The sequence below is a fragment of the Podarcis raffonei genome, chromosome 1 (genome assembly GCF_027172205.1).
Source record: "Podarcis raffonei isolate rPodRaf1 chromosome 1, rPodRaf1.pri, whole genome shotgun sequence".
Taxonomy (NCBI): domain Eukaryota; kingdom Metazoa; phylum Chordata; class Lepidosauria; order Squamata; family Lacertidae; genus Podarcis; species Podarcis raffonei.
Window position 1 is genome coordinate 132,774,013 of NC_070602.1, and position 17,832 is coordinate 132,791,844.

Below are 17,832 nucleotides of genomic sequence, written 5' to 3' on the forward strand. Positions count from 1 at the left end.
TAAAAAGGACAAGTAATTTGGAGTTTACAAATTACAGAGAGGCAGCCATGTTAATCTGTTGCAGAAAAAAACAGAACAAAAAATTGTGGCACCTTAAAAAGGTAAAGGTACCCCTGCCAGCCGTGTCCGACTCTAGGGTTGTGCGCCCATCTCACTTAAGAGGCCGGGGGCCAACGCTGTCCGGAGACACTTCCGGGTCACGTGGCCAGCGTGACGAAGCTGCTCTGGCGAGCCAGCACCAGCGCAGCACACGGAAACGCCATTTACCTTCCCGCTATAAAGCGGTACCTATTTATCTACTTGCACTTAAGGGGGCTTTCAAACTGCTAGGTGGGCAGGAGCTGGGACCGAAAGACGGGAGCTCACCCCGCCGCGGGGATTCGAACCGCCGACCATGCGATCGGCAAGCCCTAGGCGCTGAGGTTTTACCCACAGCGCCACCCGCGTCCTGTAACACTCTGTGAGGTGAGTGGTGAGTGAGTGAGAGACTTCAGAGAAGTGTGACTAGCCCAAGGTCACCCAGCAGCTGCATGTGGAGGAGCGGAGACGCAAACCCGGTTCCCCAGATTACGAGTCTACCGCTCTTAACCACTACACCACACTGGCACCTTAACATATTCGTTAGTCGAAACAAAATAAGAAAATTTCTTCCAGTATCACCTTAAAGACAAACTAAGTTTGTTATTGGTATGAGTATTGAGTATGAGTATTGGTATGGTATGACTTAGTTGGTCTCTAAGGTGCTACTGGAAGGAACTTTTAAATTTTGTTTCGACCATTGCAGACCAAGATGGCTACCTACCTATATTTGTTAGTGACAGATCAACACTTTAAAGAGTCTTGAGGCAGGTCCAGCAGGAAGGAAGGAAGGAAGGAAGGAAGGAAGGAAGGAAGGAAGGAATCTTTCCCTTCGTTTCCTGCACTGACCATCGGGCAAGCCACAGAGGGGGAGGCTGTCAGAGATAGATAAGGCCCTTTTATTTCCAACAGATACCTCTGGGAATCTCACGGGAAATCTCACAATCCCTCGGAAGGGAGTCTGCCTTGTCTACTGCTACCATGGTGTACATGCTATTGGGAGGTAGACGCCACCGTCCCCCTCTAAAAAGTGTATCTGATTAGTCTTCCTTTGCAGAAAGAGATGTAAAAATCATAAAGTAAATGTAAAATAAATAAATGAAAGGCTACTCCTCCTTCGTTTTCAAATATATTTATTTTTTCAAAAAATAATTTACAAATAAGGAGATGGGACACTGAATGAAATAAGTGTGTGAGGGTTTTGAAACACATCTTTACACAATAATCACATGGTATAATGAGCATTATATTTTTTAAAAATCTAAATTACAACTATATTGCCACAAAAAAATTGCCAAGGCCATCTTAGAAGAGAAAAACATATATTTTTCATTTAACAATTGTTATAAGTACTACTCTTACAACAGTAAACTGAATGGAATTCTAACATTAAAAGGACAGCATTCTATATTTGATGACAAGAAGCTTCAAATGCATGATTAAATATATTTGATTTTCCAGTATAATTGCAAAAGCAAGAAAATAGAGGTCTGCTTTCTTTAAATACACACTGTAAAAATGTATACAGTGAAGTCAAGGTAGCTAGGAAAGGGGCTATCTGCTCCCCAAGTGGGATATAATAAAATAAGGAACATCTTTACCACAAGATAGCTTTGTTTACTGTATATTTCCCTCCCACTCCCAATAACATAACTGAACAGTGTGGACTAGCTAATGGCAGAAAAAAAACACAAGAAAACATTTAAAATGCAGTATTTTGGTGGTACATGATTTGTTCCAAAAAAAGCACAGTCATGTTTGTATTTGTATTATATTAGGTCAAATTTATTGTCCAGCTAAAGACAGAGCACAGAAAAAGTCTCTTGTGAAGCTGTGATCATTTAGCATTTTGTTCCAGAGCAGAGTACTCCATTTCCGATACCCTGGAAGTATCGATTAGTTTGGTGAGGCCTGTTTTGGCCGAGTACTTAAAGATGAATGCCTTCATGAGCTCGTACTTGTAGTTTCGGTTGATGAAGCTGTAGAGTATGGGGTTGACGCAGCAGTGAACCAGAGACAAGCACTGAGTGACATGAAGGGCTGCAAAGAGAAAGCTCTCCATGTGGCAGCTGAAGGGAAGGAAATGGAAGGTCAGCAACAAGTCAAGCAAGACCACAACATGGTATGGCAGCCAGCAGACCAGAAACACAACGACATAGGAAAAAATTATTTTCCCGTTGCTCTTCCTCTCTTGGTCACTAGAGGCAGATATGGCTCTTGCTAGGAGGCAATAGAAAATGGCAATGATGGGGAAAGGAATAACAAAACCTAGAATGACAGAGCTCAGTTCCATGCTAGCCAGCCACTCCTTAGCATTCTCCTCCGGGTAGACGGGGCGGCAATAGGTCTCATTGTTGGAGGAAACGGTCTTCAGGTAGTGGGTATCGGGGATAGACACAAAGAAAGCAAAAAGCCAGACAAAGATGCAGATGCAACGGCGGATCCTCTTCTTTTTAACACTGCTGGAGGTTGTGAAGCAGGCCACGGAGAGGTATCGATCCACACTCATGCATGCCAGGAAGAAGATGCTCCCATATAGATTGATGGAAAACACAAGGTGAGTGATCTTGCAAGTGATCTCTCCCATGTGCCACTGGCTGTGCTGAACAAGGGAGACCACCCAGACTGGAAGAGTGATGATCACACACAAGTCGGCAATGGCTAGATTGAAGATATAGAGATGAGTTTCGTAGCCAGTTGTTTTGGCTTGGAAGTTCATCCAGACAACCACAAAATTGGCCACTAAGCCTATCATAAATATAAATATATAAAAAATGGAGAGGGTGTAAAGCAGGGCACTTTTGTTGAGCATAGTTGGGCATGACAAGGAGTCCACAGTGATGCAGTCTCCACTGCCACAAGTCAAGTTGGTTTCAGTGAAATTCTCCACTTCCACATGTTCAAATAGGGATGGCAAATCAATGGTATTCATAGCTGGTCGATCTGGGATGGAGGCAGCCTAAGGCAAAACAAAGAAGCTAGAAGAGAAAGGATAAGCATCTTGGTTAACAAAAACAGCCATTTTTAAACAATTGCCTTCATCCCAAATACAGTGGTGCCCCGCAAGACGAACGCCTCGCAAGACGGAAAACCCGCTAGACGAAAGGGTTTTCCGTTTTGGAGGCGCTTCGCAAAACGAATTTCCCTATGGGGTTGCTTCGCAAGACGAAAAAATCTTGCGCGTCCCCGCGGGTTTTTTCCGCTTTTCCCCCCTTTTCCTAAGCCGCTAAGCTGCCTATCAGCTGTTCCGCTGATAACCCGCTTAACAGCTGGTCGCTGAAAGCCGCTAGACCGCTGTAGCGCTAATCCGCTAAGCTGTCAATGGGCTTGCTTCGCAAGACGAAAAAACCGCTAGACGAAGAGAATCGCGGAACGGATTATTTTCGTCTTGCGAGGCACCACTGTAACCTGACCACCAGTCCAGGGACACTTTGTGCACTGAATGTTTTGGTTAAGTGGCATCTTACACAACACCCTTCAGATTTTAAACAAACTACCACCATTGGCATAAAAATATTCAGAAAACAATAGAAAGGAAACATTGGCATTTTGTACACTTTTGCTTTAAGTGATAGTTCTGCTGCACTGCAGTCTCTGGGTGTAAGATACACAAAGACATCAGGGTTAAATAACTGCTGGGTGTCTGTCATCTATAACTTAAATCATACAGCTCTCAATATAAGCAATGTGTCCTATCAGCTTACCCTAGCAGTTTCAAAACTACAATTCTAGGCTAAAGGGTTAGCCTGCAATACTCAGGCTTCCCACTAGAATAAACCCATCAATGTGTCTGAAAATTGCTGGCAAACACTGTCATCCCTTGCTTTAGAAAGCACTAAAATCAAATCTTGCTGGATGGGGCCATCAGTTTATGGTGTTCAAGGCGTTTACAATTTTAGTGGGGTTTTTGATGAGGCTGCATAAAATTGAGAACTGTAGTGCAATGTTTGCCCAGTAAATCCCCAACCATTTTTTTCTAAATAACGTTGGAGAAAGCTGTTCAAAGACAGCAGTCTTTACATTAAGTCAAGTGGCGGTTTGGGATGTCATTAAGGGTGGCAAGGCTGATGACAGACAGATCTGATCCATGACATTTTCACTGGAAAGTTCTTCTGCATAAGTTGTGTAGACATGAAGAGGAGCTGGGCAAGACCACCAGTGTTCATTAGTGGAAGAAGAGGTGCCATTTATATTTCACTGTATGAGACATCATCGTGCCTTTGGTTGGCCCTAAGCAATTTGAAAAGGCAAAAGTTACTGCTTCAGAATTTGATATCTACCTACCGCAACATTTGATTTTCCACACCCTTTACCACATTTATCATGAGTTGATGGTGACAGCAATTATTTAAATGTATTTATCTTGGGTTCTCTTGGCACAGACTGAATGGTTTGGCAAAATGCTTTTTTACAGTATTAGGATGAGTTTAATACTATGTTCCTTTCCACACAAAGAAGTTGTGAGAGCGAATGATAAGAAGAACACCATACTGGATGCAAGTACAAATTTAGAGATCCAGTTATGTGACTGTTCTCACTACTTGCCCAAGGTAAAACACACTAGTCAGAAGAGCAGCGCCTGGAGGTTCTTTCCCCACAGATTATAGTCAAAAACTACTGAAAAACTATTGATAAACTACTGCTAAAATTATTCAAATTTATGTAGCACTTTCAAAAACTATTTGTGCCGGTGATTATTAGAACATTCTGCAGCAACTGTATCCATTGACTAATTGCACACTTTGTGAAAATTTGCAGGCAATTAATTTCACTGGATGACGCTGTGCAATAGTGTTTTGATGAAGACCAGATTGGTTTTTATATAGTTGGTCTTCCTTTCCATATCATTTATCAATGATAAAACTTTTTTTTTACTTTGATTGTTTTTCTGACATTTATATCCCACCATTCCTCCGTGATGCAGCTAGTGGACTCACAGCTGTTCATAGAGGCACAGGTCAATTCTGTATCCAGGGCAGATGTCTACCAGCTCCATCTGGTAGGCAGACTGAAACCCTACCTGCCCATGGACTGTCTTGCCAGAGTGGTGCGTGCTCTAGTTATCTCCCGCTTGGACTACTGCAATGCGCTCTACATGGGGCTACCTTTGAAGGTGACCCGGAAACTACAACAAATCCAGAATGCGGCAGCTAGACTAGTGACTGGGGGCGGCTGCCGAGACCACATAACATTGGCTCCCAGTACGTTTCTGAGCACAATTCAAAGTGTTGGTGCTGACCTTTAAAGCCCTAAACAGCCTCAGCCCAGTATACCTGAAGGAGCGTCTCCACCCCCATCGTTCTGCCCAGACACTGAGATCCAGCGCTGAGGGCCTTCTGGCGATTCCCTCACTGTGAGAAGGCAAGTTACAGGGAACCAGGCAGAGGGCCTTCTCGGTAGTGGCGCCCGCCCTGTGGAATGCCCTCCCACCAGATGTCAAAGAGAAGAATAACTACCAGACTTTTAGAAGACATCTGAAGGCAGCCCTCTTTAGGGAAGCTTTTAATGTTTAACAGACCACTGTAATTTAATACTTTGTTGGAAGCCACCCAGCATAGCTGCCAACTTTTCCCTTTTTTAAAGGGAAATTCCCTTATTCCGAATAGGATACCTTGCAAGAAAAGGGGAAAGCTGACAGCTATGCTGCCCAGAGTGGCTGGGGAAACCAAGCCAGATGGGCGGGGTATAAATAATAAATTCTATTCTATTCCACGTCCAGGCAGGTGCAGCCTTTATTTGTCTCAGAGGCCTCAGGATTCCCACTCATACTTGATGCCAGTATGGAGCTTGTATAAATCTTCCTCTGCAATTGGGGGTGGGGGTAGGATTGAGAAAAAGCCTGGGGGGGGAGGAAGCAGGTTCCCCACCCCTCCTGCCCTGTATGACGAGTGATACACCACTTCACATGCACCCCAATGCCGCTCAGAATTGCACTGCAAGTCTTAAGTCTGACTTCATGAGAAAGGCAGACTTTACCCCACAACTCACTGTTTTTTGCTAGACTCCACTTGTTGAAATATAGGTTTTAATACTGCACATAGTCTTCTAAATATGGGTATATTATACATAGATTGTCATGATGCAGTGGTGTGGCGTGCTCATTTTGCTAGAAAAGCGTGCATAAATTTTATGGATTAGGCAGAAATTCAATGGGTGAAGCTTTTTCACAGAACAGAGGGACAGTGGTGGTATTTTATGCACTCAGAAGTGGAAAGGCTTACTATGAAGGCTGGAAGTATATGAGAAAGTGAGGAACAGGGAAGTACCACTGAGAGCTAAATATGTAAAGAAAGAAAAAGACTTACAATTGAGACTTCTCTAGAATGCTTGGCATTTCTTTCAGCTTTTTAAGCATTTAGAATAAAACTAACTGAATCTCACTGCTATAAATATATTGGAACTGAGAGATCTGAAGCAGCAGTTATTACGAGAATCAGTCAGGATGAGAAATGGCTAAAAGCCTTCAGAAACTGCTCTTTTCTGATTTAACAATGGTTTTATCTTTGAGCAACTCCAGCAGGTTGTCTTATCCCCTTGTAATCATTTACATTGGCTCAGAAGAGTTCTGAAAATTTAAACTCACGGCACTGAAACCAGAATCCAGCCCTTCTCCTTCATTCATCTCTGATCTCCTTTTGTGGCCAGTCTCTGTGCTGCTATCAGAAGGTGGTGGCAACAGACCTACCGAAGCCTAAAGAGAGATGCTGAACGGCTCCAAGGAGCGCTAGTGCAGTGGTGCCCTCTGGGTGGCGCTGTGCCAACATGAGAGCAAACGCCTCATGACCCCCAAGCTCAAAGAAGGCGACCATTTATTCATGTCAGATCTCACTGCATTCCAGGCACGTGTGCCCAGACACAGAGGCAAAGATGTACACAGTTGGGTGCCTTTCTGGCCTTGTGGCACAATCACACTTTTGAGCCTATCTCCAGCCAGGTGTACTACAGTTCCTCAGGTAGGTGGACATGCCACGCCCCCTCTCCCCCCCCCCCCGCAACTTTCCTCATTGGCAGCAGTTTCATCAAACAAACTGCTCTCCAAACTCAGGATAGTTTAATGTATTATGGGATGCATGAGTCACTAAGGAGTGCATGGTATTCTAGGATCTGGAATGTGTCTACACACAAGAGAGAGATGCTGTGATTTGTGCTCCTTAGAGCTTTTCAAGAGAATGCCTGCCACTTACGTATCAGAAGGCGGAAACTTTTAGTAATGTTGCTGGGCACTTCAGAGCTTGGATGGGGAATCTTAGGCCTGGGCCTGAACGTGCCCTTCCAGGCCTCTCAGTATGGTCCCTGGGGCTGTTACCAGGCCCCACACCCCATGGCCATGACCCCTTCAGAAGCCCTGTTCTGTAGCTCACTCTGTGCTTCTGCGCAACTGGAATGGGCCCTTGGACTCTGGGTTGCCTGGAGCAGGGGGGGGCGATGCTGAGATGGAGTGTGCATGCTGGGGGTGTTTATAGAAACGACTAACATTTCTTGTACAAGGTAAGAATAATACCTGTCACTCTACTCACCACTGTGGCCTCCAGAAGGCTGCCCATGAAGGATCATGGCCCTTAGGCTGTAAAAGGTCCCCCAGACATGGAAGTCAAAGGACTGGTTGAAAATGACTGCATTTCTTTCTTCCCTTTGAAAACATACACAACCCAACCACACCTTTAAGAGTTAGATTATGCATTTCCAATACAGTCATGCCTTGGTTGTGAAAGACCCGGGAACTCAGACGTTTTGGCTCCCTAACGCTGCAAACCCAGAAGTGATTGTTCCGGTTTGAAGATGTTCTTTTGGAACCCGAATGTCCGACAGGGCTTCCATGGCTTTTCATTGGCTGCAGGAGCTTCCTGCAGCCAATCAGAAGCCGCGGTTTGGTTTTCAAACATTTTGGAAGTTGAACGAACTTCTGGAATGGATTCCATTCGCCTTCCAAGGTACAACTATACTTATTTCATGCAAAGTTGTCTACACCCGCCACCCCTTTTTGGATGGTTGCCAGGCCCAACTTTTACAGAACTTGCCTATTGAACTAGTAACCTGCTCCTTTCTCTGCTTACTCTGGCCTGTGGGGAGCGTTAATTTGATTTAGCAAGCAGTTACATGTGGAAGCCAAGAAAGTACTTATCTGGCAGCCTCCTTTTATGAACATCTCGGAGCTCCCTCTTCCCCATTAAACATCACCCTCGTAATGGAAAGTCTGGCAAGATGGCCAAGGCGTGCTTCTGCAGACCAACCAAAGACCAAATCCAGCAACACTGGATAAAGCATCCTCCTCATAGCATCAGGAAGGACTGGATCTGCAGCCATCAAGAGACTGCTTTGGGGATGCATGCTGTGGACAACTGAAGCAAAAGAGAAGTCTTCTGAACAGAGGAGGGCAGTGAAAAATTGTGGGCAGCTCAGATGTGGTTATGTAGGAGGTACAAAACCATGACCAGCTGCTTTCTTTTACTCCCTGCCACAATTCAGTTAGTTATAATGAGAAACAGCCCTCATATTGTCAAGGTAAGGCATGGAGTTGGAAAGCTCAACCCTCTCCTCCTGGGGCAGAACCACGGCTGCCTTCCGTCCACCTAAGAAGGAAGCGGCTAATAGGAGCTATGCCTTGTCGATCTCAAGATTGGAGTATTGGAGTGCCCTCTACGTGGTATGGCCTGTGAAGAGAGTTTGAAAACTGCACCTGGTCCAAAATATGGCAGCTTCACCCAAATTACCCACGTCACAATGGTGGGTGCACGTTACATCTGCCCTTAAAATACTACACTGGCCAGGTTGCAGGTCAGGTTGCAGGCTCACTTAGAAGTAATATGGTCTGCTTTGCTTTTTAAAACCTTTCAGGCTCCAGTTCAGCCTTTCTCAACCTTGGGACCCCAGATGTTGTTGGACAACAACTCCCATAATCCCTATCTGGCAAGACCATTGGTCAGGGGTGATGGGAGTTGTAGTCCAACAGTATCGGGGAACCCAAGGTTCAGAAAGGCTTCTCTGAATTGTCAGGATCAAAGTGTCTGAAGAAACACCTTCTCTTCTATCTCCCCCCAATTTGCAAGGAACACCCCACTCAGAATGCCCATGTCATCTAGTGAAAAGGACAGGATATTCTTTGTGGTAGCTTTCTCCCCTTCTAAAAAGGCCAAACCAGTCAATTCCCTTTCACCTTTTGCAAAATCCTGGGGTGTGAGGCTGCTGAACTGAAGTTGTTTTTTATTAATCTGCTGTTGGACAAATCCATGGATTAATAGTGTTTATACAGACATTTTTTCCCTTCCAGTAGCACCTTAAAGACCAACTAAGTTAGTTCTTGGTAGTTCTTTGAAGTGTGCATGCACACGAAAGCTCATACCAAGAACTAACTTAGTTGGTCTTTAAGGTGCTACTGGAAGGGGGGGAAAAATTTTGTTTTGACTATGGCAGACCAACACGGCTACCTTTCTGTATACAGACATTGAATTTTAAGGTGCAATTTAAATGCCCAGCCCAACTGCTTCACTAATTATAGGGTGTGTAAGGTGCAGCAGCTGTTTATTTCCAAAACACCAACAAATCTATGCCCCACAATTGTCCATTCCCAAATTGCCAAGTTCTTTCTCTTTCTCTCTTCTGCTCCTCCATAAAAGCTGTTGTAGTATTGGATAAGAGAGAGAATAGGATCAGAAAGGGACTAACTCTGCACAGATTTGCTCTTTTTGTCTTATCTTTATGTAGTCATTATTGCATGGTGTTTTAAATCTTTCACTGTAAGCTGACAAAAAGTAAAAATAAAGAGAAGTTGGGTTCTCCAATGTCCTTCCTGAGGACCAAACTAGAAACATGATGGTAGCAAATCTGTTGTTTAAACCCAGAGCTCCCACCATCAGGAAGAAGCTATATTTTAGCAGCAAAGGGGTTGCATGCGTGGAGAGGAGGGTAGCCCTCCTCACATACAAGGTCTGTCCTCCAAACGTCACCTTCTCCACTGCTGAGATCCAGTACGGAAAGTGCACTCAGTTAGGGGGAAAGGCAAATCTAGCCATGGGTTCTATACCTTCTCCCATTAAGCTTCTTTAGCCTACCTCCACTGAAACCTGTTTATCTGAGCATAAAGCTCATAGATCTACCATATCATACCTAGATTGACCCTAACACAATCTGATTGATCTTTCTTTACTGAGATTTTTCACAAGACAGACAAACATCCACACATCACTGAAGCTCAGGACCCTGGACAGATGCCACAGAGCTCATCCAACTTCACAACAAAGACTCACCCACTTCTCTTTGATTTGAGGTAATCCCTTGTTTGTTCAGGGACGCGGGTGGCGCTGTGGGTAAAAGCCTCAGTGCCTAGGGCTTGCCGATCGAAAGGTCGGCGGTTCGAATCCCCGTGGTGGGGTGCGCTCCCGTTGCTCGGTCCCAGCGCCTGCCTGCCCAGTTCGAAAGCACGTCAAAGTGCAAGTAGATAAATAGGGACCGCTTACTGGCGAGAAGGTAAACGGTGTTTCCGTGTGCGGCTCTGGCTCGCCAGAGCAGCGATGTCACGCTGGCCACGTGACCCGGAAGTGTCTCCAGACAGCGCTGGCCCCCGGCCTCTTGAGTGAGATGGGCGCACAACCCTAGAGTCTGTCAAGACTGGCCCGTACGGGCAGGGGTACCTTTACCTTTACCTTTTTACTTGTTTGTTCATGTCACCAACCCCTGCAATATATTTTAATCCCACTCTTATTGTTGTCAAATGGTGTTTAACAAGATATTAATACAGAGTGTCTGTGTGTTTGCAAGTGTTAAAACTGTATGCTTTTTCAGAGAAAGGAACACTGTTTGCCTTGGCAAAGCAAGATTGGTTTTAGTACAGCTACTCAGAATATACTGCCCTCTACTGAAATATATATATATATACCAGAAATTCTGGTAAAACCTCTCCAAGATTTGCAGGTTTCTTTAGTTTTAAAAACAATCAATAGACATAGCACCATGTGCAGAGGCATATCTGGGGGTTGGCCAGCTTGGCCCCCACCAAAGGCACAGGCCCAGCAGGGGAGGGGACACAAAAATCAAGCCTCTTCCCTCTGGCTTGGAGTGGCTAGGAGCCTGCCCCACTGGCTGCCTGCTCCCTGGCTGGCCTTGATAGGCACACAGGCACTTCTGGGCGGCTCGGTGGAGGAATCCGGTCACTGGCATGGGCCATCTCAGCAACCCTCCAGGGCTCCCTCCCAAGAGAAAGGCAATGAAAAGCAAGACTTTTGAGTTTCTTGTCCATGGTCTCTCCTGGCTTCAGAGGCGCCAATACATCTCCTTGCCAAGGGCACAAGGGATGTGGAGGGAGCACAAATACACCTCCTTGCCAGTGGTGCAAGGGAGCTTAGCTGCATCTCTGACAAGTGTGCAAAAGGCTTCTCAGAATTTTGCATTTTATTTGTGGGCAGAAACATTGGGGTGTAGGAGAAGTGCATTTCATGACATTTATCCAGGGGAAACATAAATTCTTAAACAGTTGCTTGAGTGTGAGACTCACCATTATCAGTGGCAGTAAAATGACTTCTTTTATTTTCTTCCCTCCCAACTGGGGGTGGTGTTGTTTTGGGTGCTGCTGCTCTTGCAACTGGCAACAGCAGCAGCAACCATGGGGGCAACGTGGCCTCCATTTTTCATCTTCCACAAGGTCCCAGATCAAGCATTGTTCCAGGGCATGAAGGGGGTGGCACACAAAGAAATGGAGAATATTCAGAGGAAAAGCAGGTTGGTGAGAAAATAAAATGTCTCTGTAAAGAAACATTTGCCTAGGAATTTCTGAGTCATTTTGGCCCAGTTCTAGATACAGTGGTACCTCTGTTTATGAATGCTTCTGGTTACACACGCTTCAGGTTATGAACACCGCTAACCCAGAAGCAGTTGCTCCTGGTTGCGAACTTTGCCCTGGGATGCGAGCAGAAGTCGCGCAGCGGGAGGCGCCATTAGCGAAAGTGCGCCTCAGGATGAGAACAGTTTCAACTTAAGAATGGACCTCTGGAACGAATTAAGTTCGTAGCCAGAGGTAGCACTGTATCAGTAAACAAACATGTGGCTATCAGGGAATCAGGGCCATCTTCCTCATATTTCATGAAAAGAGACTGAGGAGGCCTCACACAAACAATATAGTTTAAAATACATGTTTCCCAAGGGAATAAAAAGAGTGCGAATTTTGTCATGAAACTACCCACGTTACCTGCCAGCAGCACCAATGTCACTTAGTTCTCTACATCCCTGTTCATCACCTGCAAGTCGCTAACTGCTTCTGCTGCCGCTGATTTGGACATCTAATGGCATGTCCATGGGGCAGAGATGCAGTATTTCTATGCATTCAACTTGTGTTGATAGTAAAAAAATATTTAAGTTATACCAACAAGAAAATCTTATTAGCAAGAAGAAAACCATGTCATTTACAACCACATGACTCAGAGAAGCTGGAACTCATTAAGCAGAGTTTCCCAAACTTGGGTCTCCAGCTGTTTTGGACTACAATTCCCATCATCCCTAGCTAGCAGGACCATTGGTCAGGGATAATGGGAACTGTAGTCTGAAAACAGCGGGAGACCCAAGTTTGGGAAGCCCTGCTTTAGAGTTATAACCAATTCCTCCCCCTCCCCCCAAAATAAAATAAGTTTCTAATCCTCATTGTTAAGTTTTTAAAAGAGAAAGTTTATTAGTATCCTACCCTTTCACCAGGAAGCTAAAGAAGGGAATCTATATGTTACCCAGGTGGCCTCCCATCCAGGTACTGAACAGGTCCAAACCTGCTTAGCTTCAACAAGGTTGCTGCATCACATGACTTTTAGACTGTAGCCCTGGGACTTCTATACCTTGGGAGGGCTTTCAGTTACTACCCTTTCTTCCCATCTCTGCTCCTCTGACATTCAGTGCAAAAACAATGCAAGGAACTGCACAATTGGAATGCAGTACTCAACTTGTGTAAATGAAGGAAATCAACACATTTATTTAGCCTATTCATCAAAGGGGTTCATCATATCTATTTTAAATTATCTAGATATATCTTACCCATTACTTTCACTCCTAATACTAACTAGCTAGTAAAATAATTTATTTGCTTTAAAGAATTAAGTTACTACTAATACTCTACAATCTGTAAGGACAGGGGTGAGTGGAAAAGAAGTTTTACTCATGCTTAACTTAAACTAGAAAATAAAATGTAGTTTTACTTGCTTATATGCAGGATTCTGGCATGTTTGCTTTGACTTAATCAGCTTACTGCAGCGGACAGTACTGGCTTATCACCACAATGGAAATAGAAACTGAAAAAGGAATCTCCTGACTGAGTCAAGCACATTAAAAGTAACTTGGTTTAATGTTGTGGAATCAACAGCTCATTACACTTTAACTGTCCCACTAAAAGCATCTCATTCCAATTAATGCAATGAGAATTTCAGTGTGAATTTTAAGCAAATGTTTTCAAAAAGGAGCTCAGCTTGAGCAAGGGTAGTGCTAGATCAACACGGTGAAATCAACAATTGGGTGAGTTACTATTCCCTGCCCCTCCTCGCTGCAATGGGATAGAATAACAGCCCATGAAAGAAAAGGATTTAAGCTGATTGTAGGCTTTGTGGCCCCCTGCCAGTGCTCACCCCAGAATAGCAAGGGAGTCTAGCCCAGTGTGCCAGCTGAAACGTAAAACAAAGCAATCTTGACTGTTTGTTAATGAATGGCTCTGAGGTCCTACCGCATGCCAGTCAGAAGTCTCCCAGGACAGGCTCGAGAAACTGTGCTGCCCAGTCTACTTTTATTCTGCAGCCACCTCAATGTTTGTGTGGCAAGACCCCATGATGCTATTTAGATGCTTGCATGCCAACAATGCGCAGCCCCAGCCAGAAAAGTGATATGCTCAAACCGCCACGGGGATTAGCTGTTGATATTGAAGATCAGGGACAGCCATATCCAAAGACAATTGCAGTAGAAGACCCGTCTGGCTATTGTCTGGGATTGTTCCAGTAAGCAGAGCTGGGGGGGGGGGTCTCAGTCCTCTGGCTAGGGAGACCAGAGCTATTCTGCCCCTTACTCTCGATTTAGAAGGGCAGCGAGAATGGCAGGCTGGGTAACTGTTGTAAGGCTGCACTTAAAGGAACTGCAGGTGGGTTGGATGACAGAGAAATCAGGTTTCTGTAACAGTCCACATCTGGAATCATGGCAGGAAAACAAAGATCTATACAGTCTTCCCTGTTATTCATTCATCCTCTTCATACATAAAAAACCAAGTCCTCCCAGGCACTTGATTTCCCAGCTCGCCCTTTCCTCTTCCTTTGCCCAAGAAAGAATTTGATTCTGTGAGAGGATGTTTGCTGCCATAACCAAATCACACAGCCAAATAGCTCCCCTTGTCCCCTTTGCCTTCAAGAAGCAAAGCATGATGGAGTTAAAGCACGCTCCTTTGTTACTGCATAGCTGCAAATTTACTTTTAACATGGCCTTTGGCATTTTGGAATTAATATGAAGAACCCAATTCTGCAAACTTCAAATCATTCTGCACATTGTGGATAATCAGGTGGTAAAATTCAGACTGCAGGATGGGTTCTTATTTTGAATGTTTCCCATGTAAAAAACGTCCTACCTTGTACATCAAGGGCTGGGGCTGGGCAAGTCTTTATCCCAATGGCACTACTTTTCTAAACGAAGTGTTTTTTAAAGAGAGGGAGCTTTAAAAAATACAGAACTACACTTGCCATCCGAAGTGACACAGTCCAGAATTCTGCCATGTCAGCCTATCGTCTCATTCTGCATAAGGAGTAGAATACTGAGCCTATAGTGTTCCTATTACACATTTCTTTCTCTCTCTCTCTCTCTCTCTCTCTCTCTCTCTCTCACACACACACACACACACACACACACACACACACACACCTGATTCCACAGCAACATTTATTATGGAATATTAAAACAAAGACATAATTTCATATTTTATTGGCATAACTTCTGTTGGTCTAAAAATCTGAAATCTTTAGTCTATCCACCATTGAAGGGCTTTTAAAATATTAAATAATATTTTCAGAGCAACTTGATGTTCTTTGTCTACAATTGTTAAAAGCAAAACTGTGGAAGTATTTCTAATACTGGCTGCCATCCCAACCCAGAACTACCAAGTCCAGTCCGTCCAAGTGTAAGAACAGGATCTGAACAATTGGATTAAGGGAATTAAAAGCAGCTCAATGTGAGGTCAAACACATCACTCACTTTTATTAAGCATGCCTGAAAAACAGTAGTCCAATGCCCTAAAGAATCACCTCAAACAGACATGATAAAGGAGCTGTAGAAAAAATTGCATCAGATAGTCTTATTTGTGTTGTTAAGGCTGGGTGCAAGCATATGCAGTGTATCTGAAAAACAGACATGAAAGTTGCTCTGTATCTTCTCAACCACCCACAGAACGTCTTAGCTAAATATTCTGAAGTTGACATTTGCTTTATTAGCTCTTCTTCCACAAGCTCACAAAGCTGTCCTGCCAACAGCTCCCCAACCTTGATTCTGTGACTGAGATCAAGCAAACCAACAGGGCATGAACCCAACTTAATGCCATTTTACACCTTCAAAACTAGGCAGACAGTATTAGATGGCATGCGATATTGGAAGACATTTATAGGCAATGCTGCTACCTATTAATAAAGTCAATTAAAATAACAGCACGGCTCCTTTCTTTCTGTCTGCTGAAGTATATCAGCTTGTTCAAATGATTCCTTGTGGAAAGCGTCTTTGTGGTACACTTTGCTTCTTCCCCCATCAAACCACGTGACTCTTTCTACCCAACGTCTGCTCTGTTTAGTCAAAAGTTGATAGAAAAAGAACATTTAACATTTCACTCTTTGTAGCTTATTTAATAAAACAGTGGCAAACACACAGAAACATCTGAAATGTGCAAGGCAAGGGAGGAGTCCCTTTCTCTTTTTAAAGAAAACTTGTTCCTGGAACCCTTTGGCAATGAATCAGACCTTCTGCTGGTGGAAAATTCAGGGAACAGAAACACAGGCCTCTTTGCACAACTCTTTGTCACTTTCCCCTGCAAGTCCGAGACTCAACGGCAACATCTAAACTTACAAACAAACAAAAAGTTGCCATAGCCTTGAAACTTTGCAGAATAAAATATTCTTGGGAATGCCCACTAATACTTTCAGAGGATCATAAAACTTTTAATGAGGCACTCTGACTTTTTTCTTTTAACCCTCATTATCCTGCTTTTAGCAACTAAACAGAGTAACTTTACAACTCCTCATTACTGCTGAAAGTTACAGGGTGGCTGTTTATTGCCCATCCCCTGAATGCTTGTCAGCAAAGGAGCTCCGCTAGACTGCCTGACCCCAACAAATGACAACAACAACACAAAAGCGGGTCTTCTTTCTCCAGGGGTGTTTAGCTTCCTATTGAAACAGGAATACGCATACAAAAGAGCAGGTGACAAGTTCTCTCGCTTTTCAAAGTGTGGCTTTGTGAAACTTCTGCAATGTGATCCTAGAATCATTGACTCACAGAATTGTAGAGTTGGAAGTGACCCCAGGGGTCATCTAGTCCAACCCCCCGCCGTGCAGGAATCTCAGCTAAAGCATCCATGACAGATGGCCCTCCAACCTCTGCTAAAATACTTCCAATGAAGGAGACTCCTTGGGTGAGTCTGTTCCACTGTCAAACAGCTCCTACTATCAGAAATTTCGTCCTGATGTTTATTCGGAATCTCCTTTCTTGTAACTTGCAGTTGTTGGTTTGACTCCTCCCATCCTAAGCATGTTTGCTTAGGATAAACGAGACTTACTTCTCTAACGAGTGTGCTTAGGAGTGCAGCCCTCACACAGATTCCTGTGATGTGGCCAAAGCATTTCCCCTTGATGTAAATCTCCTTTGTTAACTGGCCTGACTAGCACTGAGGATCAAAAGCACTGACTGTTGCCCGCAGCCCATTTCTGCTGAGAGTCCCCTGACATGTGCAATGTCATCCCAAAACACCACAGTGCATTTGATGTGCACACCCCCTAGGTCAGCCTTGTAGCTCTGCAGGCTGATGCCATGCACGCTTACTCCGAAGTAAGCCCCACTTTCTTCAGTGTGCATGGTAGTGCCACCTGGGTCCCTATCAATAGGGCTACAGGCTGCAATTCCAGGCACTTCATTCTTATTATTATGCCTTTCTGACCTGCCCCACTGACCCACCCAAAACCATGCATTTAGCACTGGGTTTGGAAGTGCTGCAACTCGCTTGGCGATCAGGCAGCCCCAACGAGGAAACTCTCCCGAAGGAAGATGCCCGCCCCGGGACGCCATCCATCCGCTCTGGCGGCGCAGCGACGAGGGCGACGCCGATCCCCGGAGAGGAGCGCCGCGGGAAGAAGCGCGGCTCGGCTGGCCCGGCGCTCCGCTTCTCGCCCTCCCTCGCCACGCGCCCTTCGGGGGCCAGAGCCGCGCTCGGCTCCGCAGACGGAGAAGCGACCTCACTCGCCGCCGGGCACAAAGACATTCCGGGCCGATGGCCGGCGCCGAACAAAGAAGCCTGGCGGCGGGACGAGCCCGGGCAAGCCGCCCTCCCTTCCCTTCCCTTCCCTTCCCTTCCCTACCTCGCCGTCTCCGCGCGCCTCTCTCGTCCTCTCGGGGCGCCGCTCGCCAGGCACTGCGCTCTCGGGCCGCCGGCCGCGCCGCTTATATCGGTGCGTGCGGGGCTGGGCCGGGGCGCGCGCGGCGGGAAGGCGCCTCTAGGGGGCAGCTCGGCCCACGGGCCGCCCCACAGCCCCGAGGGGGCCGGCTCGCTCCGCGCCC

The 17,832-nt window shown here is 45.3% G+C and overlaps 1 protein-coding gene across 1 annotated transcript; it reads right to left on the bottom strand.

Moving 5' to 3' along the window:
- Positions 1 to 1,194: 1,194 nt before the first annotated feature.
- Positions 1,195 to 17,768, bottom strand: ACKR3 (atypical chemokine receptor 3). Its single transcript, XM_053362785.1, has 2 exons — positions 17,634 to 17,768; positions 1,195 to 3,037 (listed from the first exon to the last, which is right to left on the bottom strand). Exon 2 carries the CDS (start codon positions 3,008 to 3,010, stop codon positions 1,916 to 1,918), a length of 1,095 nt encoding a protein of 364 aa, XP_053218760.1. The 5' UTR covers positions 3,011 to 3,037; positions 17,634 to 17,768; the 3' UTR covers positions 1,195 to 1,915.
- Between the last annotated feature and the right edge of the window lie 64 nt (positions 17,769 to 17,832).

What these genes read in the sequence shown, in the direction of transcription:
- ACKR3 (XM_053362785.1), bottom strand. Translation starts at nt 3,010, where the DNA reads ATGAATACCATTGATTTGCCATCCCTATTTGAACATGTGGAAGTGGAG.